The 20121-nt window shown below is 33.9% G+C and overlaps 3 protein-coding genes, 1 long non-coding RNA gene and 1 other non-coding gene across 9 annotated transcripts; 3 read left to right on the forward strand and 2 right to left on the reverse strand.

Annotated features, from left to right (window-relative positions):
- Window positions 1-3062: 3062 nt before the first annotated feature.
- On the forward strand, window positions 3063-4250 carry LOC132031757 (uncharacterized). The gene is made up of 3 exons (XM_059421671.1): window positions 3063-3315; window positions 3570-3782; window positions 4233-4250. Exons 1-3 carry the CDS (start codon window positions 3127-3129, stop codon window positions 4248-4250), a joined length of 420 nt encoding a protein of 139 aa, XP_059277654.1. The 5' UTR covers window positions 3063-3126.
- A 2399-nt stretch (window positions 4251-6649) lies between these two features.
- On the forward strand, window positions 6650-6841 carry LOC132032206 (U2 spliceosomal RNA). Its single transcript, XR_009408361.1, has one exon. It is a non-coding gene; the product is annotated as a U2 spliceosomal RNA (small nuclear RNA).
- A 943-nt stretch (window positions 6842-7784) lies between these two features.
- LOC132030154 (uncharacterized) lies at window positions 7785-11747 on the reverse strand. Of its 5 annotated transcripts, none has more exons than XM_059419663.1 (6): window positions 11604-11731; window positions 10066-10213; window positions 9134-9242; window positions 8589-8931; window positions 8342-8508; window positions 7785-8174 (listed from the first exon to the last, which is right to left on the reverse strand). In XM_059419663.1, exons 3-6 carry the CDS (start codon window positions 9233-9235, stop codon window positions 7884-7886), a joined length of 903 nt encoding a protein of 300 aa, XP_059275646.1. In that variant the 5' UTR covers window positions 9236-9242; window positions 10066-10213; window positions 11604-11731; the 3' UTR covers window positions 7785-7883. The 5 variants fall into 5 exon arrangements, with proteins under 5 accessions (XP_059275646.1, XP_059275647.1, XP_059275644.1 ...); XM_059419664.1 differs by lacking the exon at window positions 10066-10213 and adding an exon at window positions 11371-11439; XM_059419661.1 differs by lacking the exon at window positions 10066-10213 and having other exon boundaries at window positions 11604-11747.
- Window positions 11748-12777: 1030 nt separating this feature from the next.
- On the forward strand, window positions 12778-17410 carry LOC132030156 (protein SAMBA). The gene is made up of 3 exons (XM_059419666.1): window positions 12778-13086; window positions 16967-17077; window positions 17195-17410. Exons 1-3 carry the CDS (start codon window positions 12915-12917, stop codon window positions 17257-17259), a joined length of 348 nt encoding a protein of 115 aa, XP_059275649.1. The 5' UTR covers window positions 12778-12914; the 3' UTR covers window positions 17260-17410.
- LOC132030158 (uncharacterized) lies at window positions 13075-14454 on the reverse strand. Its single transcript, XR_009407998.1, has 3 exons — window positions 14327-14454; window positions 13410-13957; window positions 13075-13196 (listed from the first exon to the last, which is right to left on the reverse strand). It is a non-coding gene; the product is annotated as an uncharacterized LOC132030158 (long non-coding RNA).
- Window positions 17411-20121: the final 2711 nt, after the last annotated feature.

The following is a 20121-nucleotide window of genomic DNA, read 5'->3' on the forward strand; positions in this document are numbered from 1 at the left end:
TGGATTCGGGCCTATTTTTTTGTGGTCGACAAGCTTTATAAAAGCAAACCGTCCAATTAATGACGAAGGTTGAAGACAACTAAAAGAAATTAGTGGAGATGAAGTGTTAGATATTTTAGATTAACTTTGAATTGTATTATTAAAGCGGCAGTAATAAATTTTTATTATTCTTGTAAATTAGTTTTAGGAAGAGTTATGGAATGATACATAAAAGACATGTTTGTCCTTCAAATGTTCGTTAGGCCTACCTCTAGCATAAAGAGGTCCCTTGCATTATAGAACGCGTTGCGTTATGTGCAATAATGTGTTTTATGTGCAATAACATATCCTTACCGTATACTGACTCATTTTCTCTTTTCTTTTCTTGTTTTATCTTTTTTTCTTTTAAATTTATTTTCAAAATGAACATTGGATTGGTGCTAAAGGGAGCGGCGGAGCATCCATATTTCACACGGTCTAAAGTTAAGAAAATAAACTTACTTTTTATAGAAATGAGGAAAATTTTACCAGCACGAGATAATTTTACCATTGTCCCAACTACTTTCTTCGAGTAGCTGGGACATAAAAGAAGAAGAAAAAAAAAATATTAAAAACAAAACAAAAAAAAGTTCAGTCATGCAAGGTTGGTCTACTGGAAGTGAAACAGTCAGCAAGAAGAGACTTAATGACTTCATCATCATCATCTTCCTCTCTATGGCCATAACCAATAGCCGCATTATTGTCTGCAACTGGACTACCATTGCAGTAAGTACCAAAGAAGCTTCGGAATTTCGCCATACCCATAAGCCTTCTCCTCTTGTAGTTAGCCTTGAAACAGATTGCCTTAATCTCTTTGTTTTCTCCGAAGTTCCATATCCTGGAAATTCTTCCATCTTCTTCTTCTCTTCCTCTAATAAATTTATCACATCATTTTCCTCCATACCATTCCCTCCCCCCCTCTCCAATTCCTGCAAAGTTTGCATCGTCATATATAAACGAGTTTTTAACATTGCAAAATTAAAATTTAACACCATCACCATAATATGATATGCAATTGAAACAAGAGTGTATAGAAGATGTGTATATAGAGAGAGTGAACCTTAACATTCTTGATTAGTGTTTGAAGACTCATCAACTTCCTATGTGGCCACCTTTGAATTCCCAAATCCCTACATCTTTTCTTTAAAAGTGTCAACCCAATATTAAGTTCCTTGGTTGCTTGAGTCATTGGCATGTAAAAGTACTTTGAAATTGTATCTCGAGACAACGTTCTTGAACTATTTTTTTAGTCATTATCTTTTCTTGATTTTTGTCACATAACAACAATTCCGGTTCTCGATTCTCCGAGTAATTGGGCACTTAATCCAAATTCACCGCTTATTTCACCGCACATTCCAAATCCTTTTCCAATCTCGCCATAGCATAACTCTCGCACCCATAGCATTATAACACATCGTTAATTTATTAAGAACAAATACTACTAGTGTATATAAATAGTTATTCAAAATATGACCATCACCGCGATAAGGTTATAAAAAGATGAATTAAATGGATCGTCAAGAGTACATTCCATCATCAAAGGATTATTAAAGCATCTTGAATGGAGAAATCATACTGATAATCCATATTATGATTCACCACACAGGATAAAGGAAAGAAAAAAAAGAAGAAGAAGAAAACGAAAGAAAAGATACCTAAACTGATTCATCTTGAGAGTTTTAAATTGAAAAAAAAAAAAAAAAAGTTTACAAGTGGACGGCTGATATTGAAGATGCCGTCTGCTTTTGCTTTTGTAAAAGCGGACGGCTTCCTTTTATAAAGTTGTCGGCCACAAAAGTTTTGGTCTTCCAAAGAAACTGTTTAGAACAAAGCGCCTCCAAAGAAACATTAACCAAAGCCTTGTAAAATCGTAATATTCTTAATTAAAGATGGAAAAAAATGGTGCTCGGCCTCGGAAACAAAATGAAAAATATTCCTATGGCCATTCCACAACTTGCAAAGGTTTACAAGGGATGTTATGACGTAAATATTTATAAACGGGCACTCAAGTAATATTACAAGTAGCCAACACACAAGTAATATTACACAGTCACAGTAGCATTTCTTTTAGATTGTCACGTGTAAGTCCACCATGGTGAATCATCATCTTAATTCTATTCCTATCTCAAGGTACAATTATTAGACTATTAAAAAAACATCAAGTGCTCTTAATAGGAATAAAAAATACTAAATCATAGAATAATGTGGTAGCGCCCAACTACATCTTTTGAGAATTAAAGACAAGTATCAAAGCAAACATAAAACGTAATGTGAGCTGGGGTCGTGATTCCACATAGACCAATTATATGAAGAAAAGAAAAGAAATAAAGTAAGGGAACAAGAAAATAAATAAAGTGATGTTAGATCATGATTTTAGAAGAAGCAATTCAGTCAACGGCCAGCAAGTAACTAAGCAAAATTCAAAGAAAGAAAAAGAATTAGATTTTGTTTTATCTTGGGATTCGTTAAATGGTATCACTTTTTAATATATTTGCATGATTTAATAAGTGTGTGTGGGGACTAAATAATTGTAGTGCTTATGATATCATTTTTTGGCTACTATTATGGCAATGCGAGAGAAAAGAAGGATTAAGCTTGAGAAAGATACACTCCAACACTTAAAATTGTGTTGCTAAGGATTTGAAATATGATTTTATAGATTCCAAGCTGTACTTATGCACATACTATAATATTTAGCAGGGATAAAAGCAAAGTGCTCATGGCACCGGGGAGGACGTGTCTATAAGCAAAAAACACACTGGAGAAACTATTTCGGTTACTCAATCCGACGATGAGTCAAATAAGCATACTCCTACTACTACTACGGGTAATATTATTCCTTAGATTAATTAGTACATATTAGTTACTTTTCGGTTTGAAGTGAAAATTTAAACAATTAAAGCCGACATTCATGTTAAACTTTAACCATAATGTTCGAATTTCTTGACTTGGTTGTACGTTAAAATAAATGAAGCAAAATTTTAAGTTGTTGCTTTCTTCATCTGTGCGATACTCATATGTGGTATTTTGAACCGACTTTTTTCCTTCGATGATTCCCCTAGGATCGGGAATGGTCGTGGCAAGACTAGAGGGAAAGGTCTTGAAAGGATGAGGAAGACTATGGGAAGCAAGATGAAAATTGAGATCCCAGTTGGTAAAGGGAGGCCAACTAAGCCAACTCAATCGGCAAAATTATCCAATGAACTAGGGATAATTGCCGTAAATTTTCTTTCGCTTCCAAACAAGTGGAAGGAACTCACAAGAGAGGACAAAGATGCAGCACTAATTAGATGCCACGTAAGGATTCTATACTCTTGTAATTTTATTACATTATAGTGATTATAGTGAGTTCGCTTCTTTTGGGTATTGTAAGTTAACTCATGTATCCTTCGCTTACTACGTATGGCTCTAGAGTAGAAGGTTGGTGTTGAATTCAACTTCACTTCTAATAACACAAAAAGCTTTCCAAGAATAAGAACCCCCTTTTGACCATTGCACATTAAGGAATTTTGATTGTTCGTGTGTTTCTTCATAACATATACGTTTTTTAGGAGAAGTTTGAAATTGATTTGGACGAGCATTACGTGAAAGATAGTTGTGAGGATATTTTGAAAAATAGAAGCCGACAATGGCGGTACAAGTTAAAACAGCTATTTGAAAGTGCACGTTTGGAGGAAGAAGCTCGTAAAATTGAAGTGCCAGAGTTGACCCGAGAAAATTGGAATAAGCTTTGTGATATGTGGGCTGATCCAGAAAAGCATAAGGTAATTTATATTCATGTTATTATCCTTGTTTTTTTTTGTTTTTTTGATGAAGTAAGATGTTTCATTAGAAAAGCATCAAGTAGATGCATAATTATGTGGGCGTAATTACGGATAGGCAAAAAAAACAAAAGAATTGCATGCCCCTAGGCCTCCATTGCACTTTGGGAGCAATACTTTATCCCATTTTACCAAATGAAATTTGTGTGTGCTACTATTCCTTCCCATAGAAAATTTCATGTTATTATCCTTGTTGATTAAGTTACATATATTTATATGTTCTTTGTAGAAACGATGCGACATAAACGGATAATCGAAGTAAGCTTAAAATTAATCATTTCATGGGGTCAAAAGCGTTTGTGCGGCTCGTGCCGAACTTGTAAGTTATACCATTTTTGTTCTTTTTACTAACAATATTTTAGTTCTACTTCATATTAATATTTTATTTTATAGAATTTGAAAATGGAGTAGAGCTTCGATAGAATTGAGTTCTACAAGAGTACTCATTACTCGACCGAAAAAGGATGGTCATCTCTAGAGGCCGAGACAAACTATGTAAGAAAATTATTATTTTAATACCATATCCATTGCATTTGTATGCGGGTAAATATTGTTCGAAGTTGTGTCTTCTTTTTTGGCTTAGAAATCGAGATTAGCCTTGAATAATTCATAATAAATTTTTTCTTGTGATTGATGCCGGGAGAGCCTTGCATGACTATTGATCAAATTATGGATACTGTACTTGGTACAAAATCGGGGTACATAAAAGGTCTCGGTTATGGTCCGAAACACGATACTACCGAGCCACACAAAGAAGAATGAGAGTTAGAAGACTCCCTTAGAAAGACGAAAGAGGAAGTGCTACAAGTGCCCAACATGATTTACGAGAAACGATTAAATGCGGCTGAAGTTGTGGTAGAAACCCCCAAGAAATCCAAGATAGAAAACCGGCGATCCCGGATAGAAACTCGGAAGAGCCCGGATACAAGCATTAAATTCTCAATGGTTACTTTAGCAAAGACGCCAAGAGGAAATGTTTAAAAAAATGCAACATTTTGCTAGCTCATCGCCATCAAGGTTAGAAGTAACACAACTTTACATGATAAGTTCTATTTTTCAACTTTACACGCCAAGAGGATTGTGCACTCATAACCATTGAGCTTTGAATTCTTCAACTTCTACACTTTAAATCTAATCTTATTTTGCTTCTCTCTTTTCCGCAGTATTAAATGTGGGAATTGAATCAAGGCGATTGCAAGCTAAGTGTCACCACATTATTAGTATTTTGGAAGAAACACACACTTTCTCTGTCTTAGTTTAGGAGTAATATTTCATATATTTCGGTTGGATTGATACTTTGGAAGAAACCGCATTGTCTATCTTAGTTTAGCAAGAATATTTAGTATATTTCGGTTGGATTTTTTTGTTAGTAGACATATTTTACATTTATTTAGGAGTTTGTAATGAGATATGATCTCGGTACAATTTTAGTTGTTAATTGTATGATCATGGGTGAATTGTATCATTATACGGCATGTTAAAATTATTTTGTTTTCAATTTATGCAATTCTAATTTTAAAAATTATTACCTACAAAATAATTAAACGTGAATGTCTATAATTAGTGACAAATATTTTGTTATTAAAGGATTAATTTTTGGCGACGACTAAACTAAATTTTCTAGACAAATATATTTTCGTCACGAAACAAATTAGTTCGTCATAAGTTGACTACATTTAGTGACAAAAATATATTTGTCCCAATATCCTCCTCCTTGTTGGGTACGAATTAATGCTTTATGTTATGACAATGGTAATTGTCACTAATCATGACAATTTATAGTGATAATTTTTTTTTGTCAGCAAAAGCAATACTATTAGTGACGAGATGAAAGATTCAACTACAAAATTGTAAACTTTGTTTATAACAACAAATTTGTCACTAATCCCTATACGTTTAGGGACGAAACATTTTTTTGTATATAAAAGGTAGTCTTTAGTGACGAAATTACATTATTTCGGCCTACAAAATACATATAACTTTTGAGACAATTTATATCGTCACCGAACGTACTAAATAGTTAGTGACAAGGTAGTTTCGTCGGTATTAATAGGCTCTTTAGTGACAAAAACACACTATCAACTACGATAATCTATCCTTTTTATGACAAATATGTTAGTCACAAATACTATGCATTTGGGGACGAAAGGAAGATTTCGTAGTTAATAAACTTTATTTAGCGACGAAACACTAAGTTGTCTTTGTATACTTTTAGCGACCCGCTTTTAGGGACGAATGATTGACGAAATTTTTTTCGTCACACAAGATTTTTGGTGACGAAATATGACTTATAAGTGACGACATTATTTGTCCCTGATAATCGAATTTGTTGTAGTGCAAATACCAATGGTTATCTGAAGATGGGAAAAGGCAAATCTGGTGAATAATGGAAACATATTAATGGTTGCATGATTAAATTGAGTCTAAAGTTTTCTTGGAAAAACCAATCCATTTACAGTTACTAACACCAAAACTGCATGTATCAAGAAATAATTGCACATTTTGAATGTTAAGTCATTTAATTGTTCGAAACATTAAACATATTTTCTGTTGAATGAAAGTCCAGCCAGCCGCCAATATTGAACACCATATTTATGCAAGTTGTTTAACTGAGCAGCCGCAGCATCATATGGAGGAAATGAATAAGAGAGTGAAGGTATTCATTTCCATGTGAGGCAGCATCTGATATACTCTGAAGTAAAGGCAAAGGGGTTATTTTTGTAATGCTTAAATGTCCCACATTAGAATAAGCGAATGCGTACACAGCCGAGAGCTGCTATATAAGCGGATGCCCATTATCTTATTAAAGCATACCTTTCTCGGCCTTTTGGCTAAGATCAAGTGTAGTATCTGTTCTTATCAGTTTAATATATCGATATGTGGGCGTCGTCCACACGATATTAACTCAATTTTTTGGGGAAGGCCCATCAGGATAGCTTGCTATTCGGGTCTTCGTGTGTCGCTTGGGCGTTGCACTACAGCCTAGGCCTGGCGCACCCCATCAAATCTAGTCCAACATTTTTCTCTGTGCCCAATAAAATTGCCATTTCTGTTTTTTGTTAAATTGATTTAAATGATTTTATTCCTGATTAAACACATTAAATTAGAAATTATATACTTTCATTGAACTAAATCTGTAATTACCATTTATCCTAGCGGTGTACAAATTTTGCAAACGAACTCTCAAACCGTCATATATTGCATGTGAAATGGTAATTTTATTTAGTATATAATTTTTTCTTTCTATACTATCATAGCTTTTTATTGATGAGTTGATGCTAAGTTAAGTTGGGTATATTCAGTTTTCCAATCTTGATTTCAGACCATTATACTGGATGAATGAATTGGTTGTTAAGTTTGCTTAGAATTTTTCTTAATTGTTTTACGTGAATATATGTGAAGTTGATTTGTTAAGAACGAAAAATATAATCCGTGCTCAACTTAGGTAAGAAAATATTCGTGGAGCTATGGTTGAATAGAAAGAAGTCGATGATTCATCGTATCCAAGAATTTGAAATAAGCTTTACCTATTTCTGGTGGCCAGGAATTGATGATATAGTGTGGTGCTATTACTGATTGGCCGGCTTGCAATTTATGGCAAGGCAGGTGAAATTTGTTTCGAATTATGATCTTTTGTTTCATACCATGAACACACAGGCCACCATCTCTCCAACTAAACACACACACACACACACAAAAAAAAAAAAAAAAAAAAAAGAACATCTAAATGGAAGCTGATTCGACTATTACTTGTCTGGTTGAAGTCTTCGTTACTGTATCTGCAAAATCTCAAGTATATATATTAAACACTTACACCTTAATCCAAAGCAAGTTCTCTACTACTGGGTATGTATTCGTGTTGTAACTATGAAAACTGTTCACGTAATAGTTGATTTGAGAAATTAGTAATGGCAAAAGCAGCAAAACATTTTACAACAACTTAGATAAGCAACAGCCTATAACTGATAGAGGTTACTAAACATCACGTGAGTGATGCTTAGTCCAAAAGGGAAAAGAAAAAGACTTGCTAAATTTATCAATTACTCATGATTGTTTCAAGGCATTAGACGCTGTGTTGTCAGAATACCTAAGTGAGGCAACAATGATGAGAAGAGCTGACACTACAGCTGAGATGAAAGTAAAAGCAGATACAACTTCTGTATGTTCTCTATTTCCACAGGGTACGTCCCACACAGGGTGACCATTATTTGAAACAGCACTCTGTTTGTCTAGTGGAAACAAACAGCTCATGTCATGTTGTTTTCCTTCCACGTTGCAGCGTAGAAACAAATCAGGTGAAGAAAATTCGACTCTTGAAAATCCGTGTCCTAGTGGCTGCCAGCAAGAAGTCGGGATGTTACAATAAAGTTGAAAAGCTTGTAAGAACAGATGTACATGGCTTCCAACGTAAACTTCAGGAGAATAAAATGACTGACTACATTGGATCTTAATCGTATTTAGAGACTCCGACATAATTTTTGAGAATCGTTTACGTGATGTACCTGATAACGCGCATGTAGAGGAAGTTCCATGTGTATTTCCAGTTCATCCTTCTGGTGTGATGTTGCATTTTGACCCACTTCCAGATGAACCTCAACAAGCGAACGGTTTGACAGAAATGAGGGCAACTCTAAATTTGTATCTCCAAAAACAGCAGCATCCGTGAAAACTGCACCAAATTTCGGACACCAACTAGTTTCAGATGAAGATTTGCAGCATTAGAAATTGATAGAATTGGATACTATTTACCACCGCGCTGCACAATGTGTTGTAGCTCAAAAGGATCTGCAAAGACTCCAGAAGGCAATTTTTCAACAATTATCACCTCACAAGATTTTGGAGGCCTGGAAATGGACTCTGATGACATCTTCAATCTGAGAAATGATGATAGACGCCGATGGGAGCCTTCACCAATCAACTTTCGATGTAAAGCAGACAGCCTTGGTGCAAATTTGAAATTGCCTTGCAGCGATACACATGCACTAGACAGTATGTCATGTGCAATGAAATCTTCAAAGTTTGAGTCTACCAAATTGTCATGTTTACTAAAATAGGACTTTGCAACATATTTATCAAGATAAGGTGCATGGACCTGAAGAAGATGGGGATAAAGTAAACCTGGTGAATAACGGAAAGAAATTAATGATTGCATGATTAAATTGAGTCTAAAGTTTTCTTGGAAACAGCAATCCATTTACAGTTTTTATGTAAATTCGGATATTACTAACACCCGAACTGCAATTATCGAGAAAAAATTGCACATTTTGATACTGTTTAGCAGCTTGATCACTTACTTCACTTAATACTGCAGTGTCGAGACATGAGCTGATCCTAGCAATTAGTATCACTGTGATGATCATTGCTAAATATCGTGCCAGAAGATCATGAAGTTCCATAGTAAATCTGAGAAGGTTGGATAGAAATTAAGCACTGGCCACATTATACACGTAGAGATATTGGATATATTATACATTACACTTCTAATAACATTAGTGGGATGTGCCCAATGCCTTAGTCCGTACTATGATACACTCTATTTTTGTTCCTTTGACCTTCAAGAAACGGTAAGGGATCACAGGTAAAAGAGCATACAAAAATTTTCTTAAGTGAAACAATTGTTTCCAACATTCAAATTGCTCACCACTTGTTTTTACAAATACAAGGACACACTATTTACAGTTATCTTCACAAAAATATTTGGAACACTTTGTTGAGTTGAGCGATTATTTGAAGCTTTTATCAAAAACCAAAGCTTCTGTAAAGAAATACTGTAGTGATCAGTGTGGCCTATCAAAATGCAACTGTACATGCCATACCATCCAGGGTGAGCTTCATCGCACTCAACTTTTGTTCTCTACTGCATGTTATAGATAAAATATAAAATAGTTGTTTCTAGAGTGCAATGGGGTATACTATTTTTTAATACTTCGACAGTTGCAGATCAAATGTTCCACATCAATAAAGGAGCAGCAACAAGATATGTTAGAGTTGCCTTTAATCTTAAGGCAGCCAAGTAGTCCACTCAGAGAATATTAAACAACTACAGGGGAAGTTGTCACTGTGAAGACCTTCTGTAAAGCAGAGTAATAGATTTTTTATGCAAGAATAAAAAGAAAGCCGAAAACTTGATGAAGAAAGTAAGATACCAGTATACCACTGTATCAGTGAATAAGATCTATATATTTGAATAAGCTTATATATTTTTGAACAGAACAACAAAACTGACCCTTCTAGAGAAATGATGATCAGATTACTGGAATAGAATATGTCACGTCCGAGTTTTCAACTGTTGAAATTTAATTCCCGGGTAAACGACTGATGGTTCTCAAAATAAATGTGCAGCTTGTCGCTGCTTTTAAGTGACTTTCTTTGAACTGGCATTGGTATAAGACACAAAGGAGAATAATCCGTGTGTTAATTTTCTCGATGACCAACATCAACAGTAATGACCTTTTAACATTGTAACTTGCCTATAGTTGTCATTGTGAACACCCATTGCAAAGCAGGGTAGCCAATATTACTTCCTTAAATGATTCAAAACTTCTACTATTTCGGGAAATAAAATATGTGAAAAGAGAGATCTAACTAAATTCAATTACTAATTTAAAAGCAAAGAAAAAAATATCAATTATCTATTACAATAGTCAGTTTGTTGTGTAGCTGTGTACCATTAGAATTCATTATGAAGAAGAAACACAAAGGGAAGCAGAAAATGAGACCTCACGTAATTGATTTAAGCAGAGTAATTATTCAGCCTTTGAAGACATTTTTACTGATTCTTTCCATGTGATTACAACAACATTCCCAATGAAATCCCACAAAGTGGGGTCTGGGGAGGGTAGAGTGTACGCATACCTGACCTCTACCTTGGGAGGTAGGCTGTTTCCGGGAGACAAGCAATTCAAAATAGTATAAAAAGCCATGGAAAAATACTCTTTCCATGTGATTGTACAAGGAAATACAAAAGGCACCAATGGAAGGAAACGAAGAAAGAAGTCTTAAAAATGCATGTTTAATTCGAAAGCCATAAGCTTGTAACACAAAATCAACAGAAGAGTTGCAAATCTGAAAAAAGCTGAGTACACGTAACATTCATGATTCCAATTCCAACTTAATGTCTCAGATATTGTAAGGAAGGTTATGAAAACCAATTATGCAGTTCATTCTTCCTTGTTGTCATACCAAATAAAAGCAGGAATAATTACAAAAAAATATGAAACCATTCTAACATAAATGAAATACCAACAAAAGAGTGACAACAAGCAGAGCAAGATGTCAAAGAAAGCACAATTTTGTTTGTCTCAGGAATGAAAACTCATTTTGTATTTCCAACTTTTAACACCAGATACCAAGAAAAACAGTAGGCTACATAGAAAGAGAATGCTTCATTCAAGCATTTTCACAAATAGGTAGAGAGCAAAACCTCTTCAAAAGCTAAATATTATCTCTGTCATAGTCCTTATTGCTTAAGAGAAAACACAAAGAAGCTACCATGCTATCAAAGATGAGAAGAAAATATAGAGAAATTTACCATGATTTCAGGTGAACAAACCATTGTTTTCCAAAGAACATCAACATATTAACCATGCTAATACAGTACCTGATAGATTTAAATGAAAAATGGATAATAAAGAAAAAAGACTCAATTTTTAGTGCCCTTAGCGTGAAATCCATCATTAAGATACAATCTCCAAATGTTAACAGAAGAGATAACAAATCCCAGAGCTCAAAATGATGAAAAAAATACCAGAAATGGACACTTACTAGGAGATTCCAAACACCAATGTCGTTTCTAATTCGGCTGATGTGCGTTTTGTAGGTGAAGGAAAAACTGTTACAGCAAATTAGATCCTATTCCAAGGGAAAAGCAAGTGTATTGAGCTGAACCGAACCGAACCGGACGACAAATAGCATCCGGTCCAAAGCTATCAATTTTACATTTTTTTTTCTTTTTTAAATATAATAATTTGTTAGATTTATATATTTAAAATTATCAAACATGAGGAAGAAAAAAGAATACTTAGAACATATATCAAACCATTCTCATAAATTAATAATAAGTCATAGGACTCGTTTGGCCATAAGAATTATTCACTTTTTTTCGAAATTTTTTTTCACTTATTAAAAAATTAATGTTTGGCCATGAAAATCCAAATAGAATTTGAAAAACAAGAACAAGTTTTTCACAACCAAAACAAGTACATTTCAAAAAAAAAAAAAAAAAACTATTTGTAAAAACTATGGCCAAACACATCTCCAACTCCAACTCCAAAATTTCAAAAAAAGTGAAAAGGTTTTTGGTTTCTATGACCAAACTGCCTACTTAATTTCATTATCAAACCGTTCTCATGAATTAATAATAAATCTTAATTTCAAATTAGTTTGAACCAATTATATGGAAATTACCATGTCAATTTTCATATTCATTTCACTCCTATATATGTATATCATTTCAACACAACCATTTAGGGCGTGTTCGGTAGCAAGGAAAACATTTTCTGTTTTCCGTTTGGTCAAAATCTTGGGAAAACAAGTTCTTCCCTAATCAAAGTAGGGAAAACAAGTCCACACGTGACATTTCACCAACCACCCTACCACCACCCAACCCACAACCCCACGCACCACCCCGCCACCCCCCTCCTCCAATTTTTTTTTTCCAAATTTAATTTTTTTTTTTTTTTTGGGTTTACTAAACCACCCCTCCCCCCAATTTTTTTTTTCTTAAAAAAAGTTTCAAAAAGTTTTTTTTTTCTTTTGATTGTTTACACCAGCCCCTCCCCCGCCCCTCCTCGCGGCCCCAACACTCCACTACACACCTCCAAAAAATATTTTTTTTTGTGGTATTTCTGGTTAATATATTATTTTTTTTTCTTACAATTTTTATTAAAGTTAACAACTAGAGTTTGTCTGAGAGTTGAGACTTATTGAGACAAACTTTAGAAAAGAATATATTTGAGGGATGACTTCAAACCTATCCTCAAAATATTTGGGACCATTTTTGAAATTTTCTCGAGAATTAAATCCTACGTTTTAGGGATTCTTTCTAAATAGAAAGGAGGGAAAAGTATTGGGAAAATGAGCACAGGCAGTTCGCTGACGTCATCACCGGCGAGGTCATCAAGTTCAACGATGGCGATGATGGGAGGAAATGTAGGGCCCACGTCATCATCATCTATAGCCGTTGATGACTTCAACTTCCCAACTGATCTCATCTCCATTCAAGACCGCAAAGATGAAGCTCTTAATGGTCACTACAATTTTCCCATCTATCTCTTTTTTGTGAAATATGTTGAGTTTATCAGTAATAATGTATTAAAGATATCAGAATGTGCTAAAATGCCCTTTTAATCTTGTGGTCTTAAATATGTCTGTATTTTTTTTTATTTTTTTTTATGACATGGGAACCGCAGCCGCTACCCTTCGGGAGCGCACAGGGTAAACCCAGCTCCTGTGCAATAGCTCCCAAACCACACAGGAGAGGTAACCCGCACTAGGCAAGTCCGATGCGACGAGCTCGATCCAGAAGGCAAATCCCCTGCTGTCGTAGGCAGGGGGTTTCGAACGTGAGACCTTAAATATGTCTGTATTTTGAACCGAGGGTCTATCGGAAATAGTCTCCCTACCTTCTAAGATAGGCGTAAGGTCTGCGTACACTCTACATCCCCGTACCCCACTTTGTGGGATTTCACTGGGGTGTGTTGTTGTTGTTATTGGTCTCAAACATGCCACGTGGAAATTTGGAATTAAAGAGTTGTCAAAACAAAGAAATATGCGTTCTTTTTTAAAGAGACTAAAAAAGAAAGCAAGACAAACAAATTGAAACAGAGAGAGTAGTAGTTTTCATGTAAAACTCTGTTCACTTGGAAGAAGATCTAATTTATTTTGCATATCTGCCGATTAACCTCAAGCTAGGTATGAATTCATGATTTGTACTGGATGTTGACATTATGAGTATTTGGTTATATTAAGTTGTTGAATATTTTACTTTAGGCTACAAGTTCCTGTGACGAAAATACGGTAACAATTTTTATTGCAAGAACTTGCCTGTATATTGAAACTTGCAAGGTTAGGCTGGTATATAAAGTTCTAATCTTGAGAGTGTTAATATGTTTTAATCACTGATTATATGTTTTATTAGTTGGTGGAAAATGTTGATAAAGCTCAATTTTAAGTTTTTATACTTTTCTGTATAATCATCATGTCTATATGGACTGAAAATAAATAATTTTCGTTGGTTCTAAGTTTTTTTTGTTACCTTTTTTACGTGACTAGTTGGTTAAATGTTATAGATCATTTTTTTTCTTTAGTAAGTAAAACACATACTTATTAGGAATTTTATGATGCTGTAATATTCCCTTATCAAGGGTATATCTAAGGAAACTGTGTCATATATCTATATCGATTATGTTGTTTTATAGGTAGTTCTAATAAAGCAGATAATGAGTGCTGGTTACTTTATTTATAAGAACAAGTCAAAATCTTGTTACTTATAAAAAGAAGTCATAATCCTTTCTGCGGATCGTATTATCTTATAATTTTTAATCTCGGTGTACATAGCGAGATATTTGATACTGTCCCTTGTTTTAACTTTCTAATTTCAACATTTTAATTTATCAGGTCTTCAAAACAGCCAGTACTTCATTATATTAGTCATTTTGTTGCTCGATAGATTTCACTTGTTGGTTTAGATATACGCCGATAATAAGTTGAGTAAATTCACTTGTGAATTAAGGAAAGTGAATGATTTCACTCTGTCTGAAGCAAGTCTAATTTTGAATGATTTCTTGTGAATTTAGAGGAGCACCATATTTTGATCACATGACTGATTTAGTAGCAACAATGTTTGCATAGATTTATCAGGCATCACACCCTGGGCTATATGGGTGGAAATAATAGGGATAACATTTTCAATAGGTAAAGTGGGATGGCAATTGAGTTCATTCTTGTGAAAATCAGGTAGTGAGAATGATTGTGCTAATCGTTAGAAGTATGAATGTTAGACTAGATATTCAAGGATTAAGTCAGTTTTACATTTTACGCGAGAGAAATTCAAGTGGATGTGTTTCATTTACTCAAGTACTGGCACCTTTTTCTTTATCATTGGTGGAAAATGCTGAAAGCTCCTTTAAATTTAGGGTGTGTTTGGTATGAATGAAAATGTTTTCTTGTAAAACAGGTGGGTTTCTTACTTTTTTTCTAGTGTTTTGGTAAGTAAGCAAATAACTTTATTATCCCAAAAGCATTTATATGTAATCTAGCAAAACACTATGGGGGGTGAGGAGTGGGGGTTCGGGGATGATGGACGTGGGGTTGGGGACGCTGGGTGGGTGGGGAGGAGACAATGAAGTTGGAATATCACTTATGGAACTTGTTTTCCCTATTCCATTAGGCAAGTCATTGTCCTCATTTTAAGGAACTTGTTTTCCTGGAGAAAATGTTTTCCAGAACATGTTGACCAACCAAACATGATAAAATTGGAAAACATCATACCAAACACACCCTTAATGATGCTGACTCCATTTTTGCTGAACAGAAGACGGAGAAATTAAGTGAATACATCTCTACGTTTCCCTATGAAGTAATGTGTGTTGGAAAAGCCTTGATGTTTTTCAAGTTTTCTTCAGGAATAGCTTAGAAGCCAATCATCTACTGGTTTAATTTCTATTTTCCTAAGACGGAAGTAATTTTAGTCGGGGGTAAGGTCTACCAGAAACAGCCTCTCTACAAAGGTAGGGGTAAGGTCTGCATACACTCTATCCTCCCCAAACCCCACTTTGTGGGATTTCACTGGGTATGTTGTTGTCGGAAGTAATAGAAGTCGAGGACCGCCTAACTGAAGTGAAGACACCCTGGTAACTCTCAAGTAATGCATGTGCCAACGTCATGTTAAGAAAGCATTTAAATGTTATATGTGAGTTGGGAACACTGCTTCCACTTACCTAAAAAAATATTCCATTAGTGTCCTTTTAAGCATTGTGCAGTGATCGATGAATGACACGTCCAAGAGGCCATTGTTTATCGTATCATATTTCATCACTTATAATCTCAGCTAGAATACGTTTTCTAGGAAAGAAATATTTGTAAATGGTCCTACTTTTGTTTTAATTCTTTTCGATTGACAAGATGTTTAAAGTCATATATCTAGAACAGCCTCTGCATCCTAAAGGTAGTTTTATAAACGATGAAGTAGATAAAGGTGAAAAACTAGTCCGAACTGTATTTCAGTTGGTTATATCTATTATATTAAGAATTTTTCTGTTGTGGTAAAGCTATTATATTAAGAATTTTAGCATGGTGTCATATGTAAGGTAGCAAAGATATATTACACACTAGGTTTCTCATTACTATATTTGCAGTGCTACACTGTTTTAAATCTGTCAGTACATCATGAAGAGTACTTATCTAGTTATCTTTGTTATTTGATAACTTTTAGCTGTTGGTTCAGATATATCAGATTTACAATGGGTCCGAGTGATGATTCACTTGTAAATAGAGTAAACTGGCAAATAATTTCAATTGTGATGTAAGAACCTAATATGTTTAGGATTACTGTTACCTAAGCTGTTGTCAGTTCATTGAGCTCATTTCCTAAATGTTATCTTCTTGTGCCATTTAATGCTTGAGAACGGACCTAAATGGTTCATGTGACTGTTTTTATCTGATGGAAAAAGTGTTTGGCTTCGTTTTAGTCCGTCAGTACTTGGTTTATAGGTTCCACCGTGGGAGCTTTAGCGTAGCAGAGCAGATAGATAAAGCCAATTAGTTCTTAGCTCTATAAAACTTGATGACATAATTGATAATTTGGCAAACACAAACCAAAACAGCATGAGTGGTGTCTTTACCTCCCCTTTTGAATAAAGTAACATCGCATGCAATCAGTCAGAATGTTTGGCCGGTGAATTTGGCTTCTTCTGTTGTTCAAAACAAATTTTTATCAAATTGAGAAAGCCAGTGTTATAGTCTTTGCATTATTTTCTACTGTCTTATCAGTGGAAAGATGAATTACACTAGGTCAATGATGTAATGTGACAGACGTTCTTAATCCAAGAAATTCAGTAGTTAGCTGATGATATAGTTTGTTTCAGTTTTTATTCAGAGAACTAAATGTTTCTTTGTTCTGCTTGCAGTTCTCAAATCCGATCTGATGGCTTCACTGAATAAAGAGGTTAAATCCCTAGATGAGGATAGCTGGATGTTTGAGGGCCCTAGGTCTCGTATTCACAGGATTTCTAGGCCAGGTAGCTCGCGAAGAGCAACATTATAGTAGTGTTCATTTAGGGAACTTGATGATAGTCTTCTTTTTCATTAGTGGATCGTGATAGTGTAACTGATGCCTTACTGCTATGCATTTACAGGTCGTCTTCACAAACACGGAGAAATGGGAAAGCAGAATTCTAAGTTGGTGGCCACATTAAAATGAGGAATGTTTTCTTTGTTGAGAATTGTAATATAATGTAGCCTTTATGTTAATGAGCTTGTCTTGGTATAAATGTGAGCGGCACCAATATAATGTTGTTGTTTTAATTTTCAAGTGTACAAATTTCATGATATTTTTCTTCCTGTTTCTTGCTCGTTGGTTGTTCAATTTAACGATTTCTTGCTCATTGGTTGAATGCAAGGAAAGGTTTATAAAACCAATTGGAGAAACTTAAAGGCATTAAATAATGGAATCGAATTACACTAGCTGAAAGAGAGAAGCAAAATTATAGCAAGGCATTTCCTAAAATTAGTCTCTTTTGCCTTAGAAGTTATGCGGTGGGGGATCCAGAATTTTATTGTGTCTATACTTGACGAGTGGGTTTCTCTGATTTCCACCAATTTCATTGAAGAAGAATACTGCTAAAGAAAATGATGAGTAAGTACAAAATCAAATCTAAAAAAAGTTAGAAAATAAATACTTTATAGAATCATTCATATCAAAAGAGAGAGAGTTAATGTCTTGTGCCACTATTGTAGTTAATATTCTTAAATTTTGGATACTTCTTTTGAGTAAGTTGTATCGATTTGGTGTAAACACCTAGTACAAATAATTTTGACGCCAATATATAGGTGAATATATATAATAATACATTAGTAAATATATATATATATATATATATATATATATAATAATACACTAGTAAATACACTTCTACGTTCGTAATTTCGAGTGCATACGTAGTGCCCCTTAAACTTTTACTTTCAGATTATATACATTCTAAACTCTAGCTAGTGTTACTTTCGGAAATTTAAATTACAAAAAGTCATGATATTTGAACTGATTCATTTGAACATCCCTAATTAAACAAAAAGTCATGATATTTGACCCACAACTCTTCTTTAAAGGAAAAAGTCACGCGAAATATAACTTGTAGGACATTATGATGTAAAAATATAAACTAATGCCTCGCAAAATAATTACTCATTTGTTACGAGGGGTAAAAATTAAAGAGCTGCACAAACCCTATTTTTACAAGATCTAGGTATTTCTTCTTTAAAATTCCTTTTTAACTACATGACAGGATTTTGTTAAATATAGTTGTCTGTTTGGAATTCTTTTTAACAAATATCAATATAGCTATCAATTGTTGCAATTTATATACATCGATAATATACTCTTCTATTATACCATATGTGTAGTTTAATCGGTCTTAAAAATCATATACTTTAACAATTTAAATTACTCTACTTCTTTTAGCAATGTAAATTACTCTTATTTCTACTCTATTTTTGCAAGTGATAATTGTGTAATTTATTACTATAATTACTCTGAATAAGTCATCTCTAAGTAACAGCGAAGCCACTCTTATTTAATGGGTATCAATTAGTTGAATATTTAAATTTGAACATAAATCAAAAGTGAAACAATTCATTGGACCATGAAGATGAACTGAGACTTCTGAAATATTTCTAACTTTATATATTTAAAGTTTTATTAGGAATTGATCTAGGATAGCAACTTTAGGAACTTGTTTGGGTTGCATTCTACAAGTGTTACTGGTAAAGTGGTAATCTAGATAGCTGATAGTTAATTAATTAATCAGTTAAGATAATTAGCCTCATTTATGCTATTATTGACTGCTGGATGATTCTTTTTCATCGAAATTATAAATTTATTAGATTGCCTTGGAAATACACTATTTACTAAACCAAACATAGAATCTAGCCCCGTTTGTCCATTAATTTGGTTTCAAAATTTGAATTAATATTTGGAAATTGTTTTAAACAAGTAATTTCTCATTAAACCGGCCTATTATTGCAACTTCAAACTTGAGATATGAAATTTAAAGATTAAAGAAATGCTTTGACAAAGAGTTAATGTAAAGAAACTTTCAATGGGATTGTGCCTTTTCAACTATCTCAAAATGGAATTTATTCCAAATATACAGGCATGGTTGCTCGCTTCGACAGGGTACAAATATTTAAATTTGATATTTTAAAATATTTTTTCAGACCTATTGTCAATACTGAGTAGCAGTCAAAGATTTGTATTTTTTTTTTCCTGATATAATGCAGGGACAGACATATCATGATGAATTTAAAAAAAAAAAAAGCGTGTCTGATGTTAGCTCTCGTATGCGTAGGGTTAGAAAAGTCGGGCAGTATAAGTATCTATTGTACTGTTTTACCCTATATTTCTGCAAGAGGCTGAGGTATATCATGGCGAATACTTCGGAAAAATTATGTCTTCCACCAGAATCTGATAATGAAAAATATTTGCCGAAATACAACAACATATTGGACCTAAATATGCTGACCCTTTAGTAACTCTTCGAGCTCTAGCCGATGGGACGAATTAATTTCAAAAGAGAACCTTATTTTATCTACATAGAAGATACTCATTTATCCGGTATGAGACCATCATAGTAGTTTAATATCTTATCTTTCCAAGTTATTCCGTAATTTCTTTTGTTTGATCATCTTGTTCTAACCAATCTTATAGTATTAGCGTTTTCTTTTACGGATTTCCAGTTCAAGTAGAAAAATAAGTTTTGTTCACAAATTATTAATCATATTTTTATATTCAAACACAATTTCAACTTTCGAATACGTTTTTGAAACTTTCTTTGAATTTATTTTCATATACTTCATTAATCAACTCAAGTCCAAATCCAAAAACAAATCAATAAAAATTATGGTGAAATGATATTTACCCCGTCATCAGGTCTCTATTTTCCAGCCCTGCTCATTATTGAACACCCTTATTAGGAAACACATTGTCCTTCTAAGATTTTTCAACTCGAATTCAAATTTAGTGAACACTACTCCATCCGAATAAAAAAAAGTATCCACTTAATCCTTT

This window comes from Lycium ferocissimum, chromosome 9, assembly GCF_029784015.1.
Source record: "Lycium ferocissimum isolate CSIRO_LF1 chromosome 9, AGI_CSIRO_Lferr_CH_V1, whole genome shotgun sequence".
NCBI lineage: Eukaryota > Viridiplantae > Streptophyta > Magnoliopsida > Solanales > Solanaceae > Lycium > Lycium ferocissimum.

Coding starts and splice junctions, on each gene's coding strand:
- LOC132030156 (XM_059419666.1), top strand. CDS start 12,915: ATGAGCACAGGCAGTTCGCTGACGTCATCACCGGCGAGGTCATCAAGT. Junction 13,087..16,966: donor CAAAGATGAAGCTCTTAATG/GTCACTACAATT, acceptor TTCTGCTTGCAG/TTCTCAAATCCGATCTGATG. Junction 17,078..17,194: donor TCACAGGATTTCTAGGCCAG/GTAGCTCGCGAA, acceptor ATGCATTTACAG/GTCGTCTTCACAAACACGGA.
- LOC132030154 (XM_059419660.1), bottom strand. CDS start 11,516: ATGATGGATTTCACGCTAAGGGCACTAAAAATTGAGTCTTTTTTCTTT. Junction 8,932..9,133: donor ACACTGCAGTATTAAGTGAA/GTAAGTGATCAA, acceptor CATCTTCTTCAG/GTCCATGCACCTTATCTTGA. Junction 8,175..8,341: donor CTCTACATGCGCGTTATCAG/GTACATCACGTA, acceptor TCTTGCTGGCAG/CCACTAGGACACGGATTTTC.
- LOC132031757 (XM_059421671.1), top strand. CDS start 3,127: ATGAGGAAGACTATGGGAAGCAAGATGAAAATTGAGATCCCAGTTGGT. Junction 3,316..3,569: donor CAGCACTAATTAGATGCCAC/GTAAGGATTCTA, acceptor TACGTTTTTTAG/GAGAAGTTTGAAATTGATTT.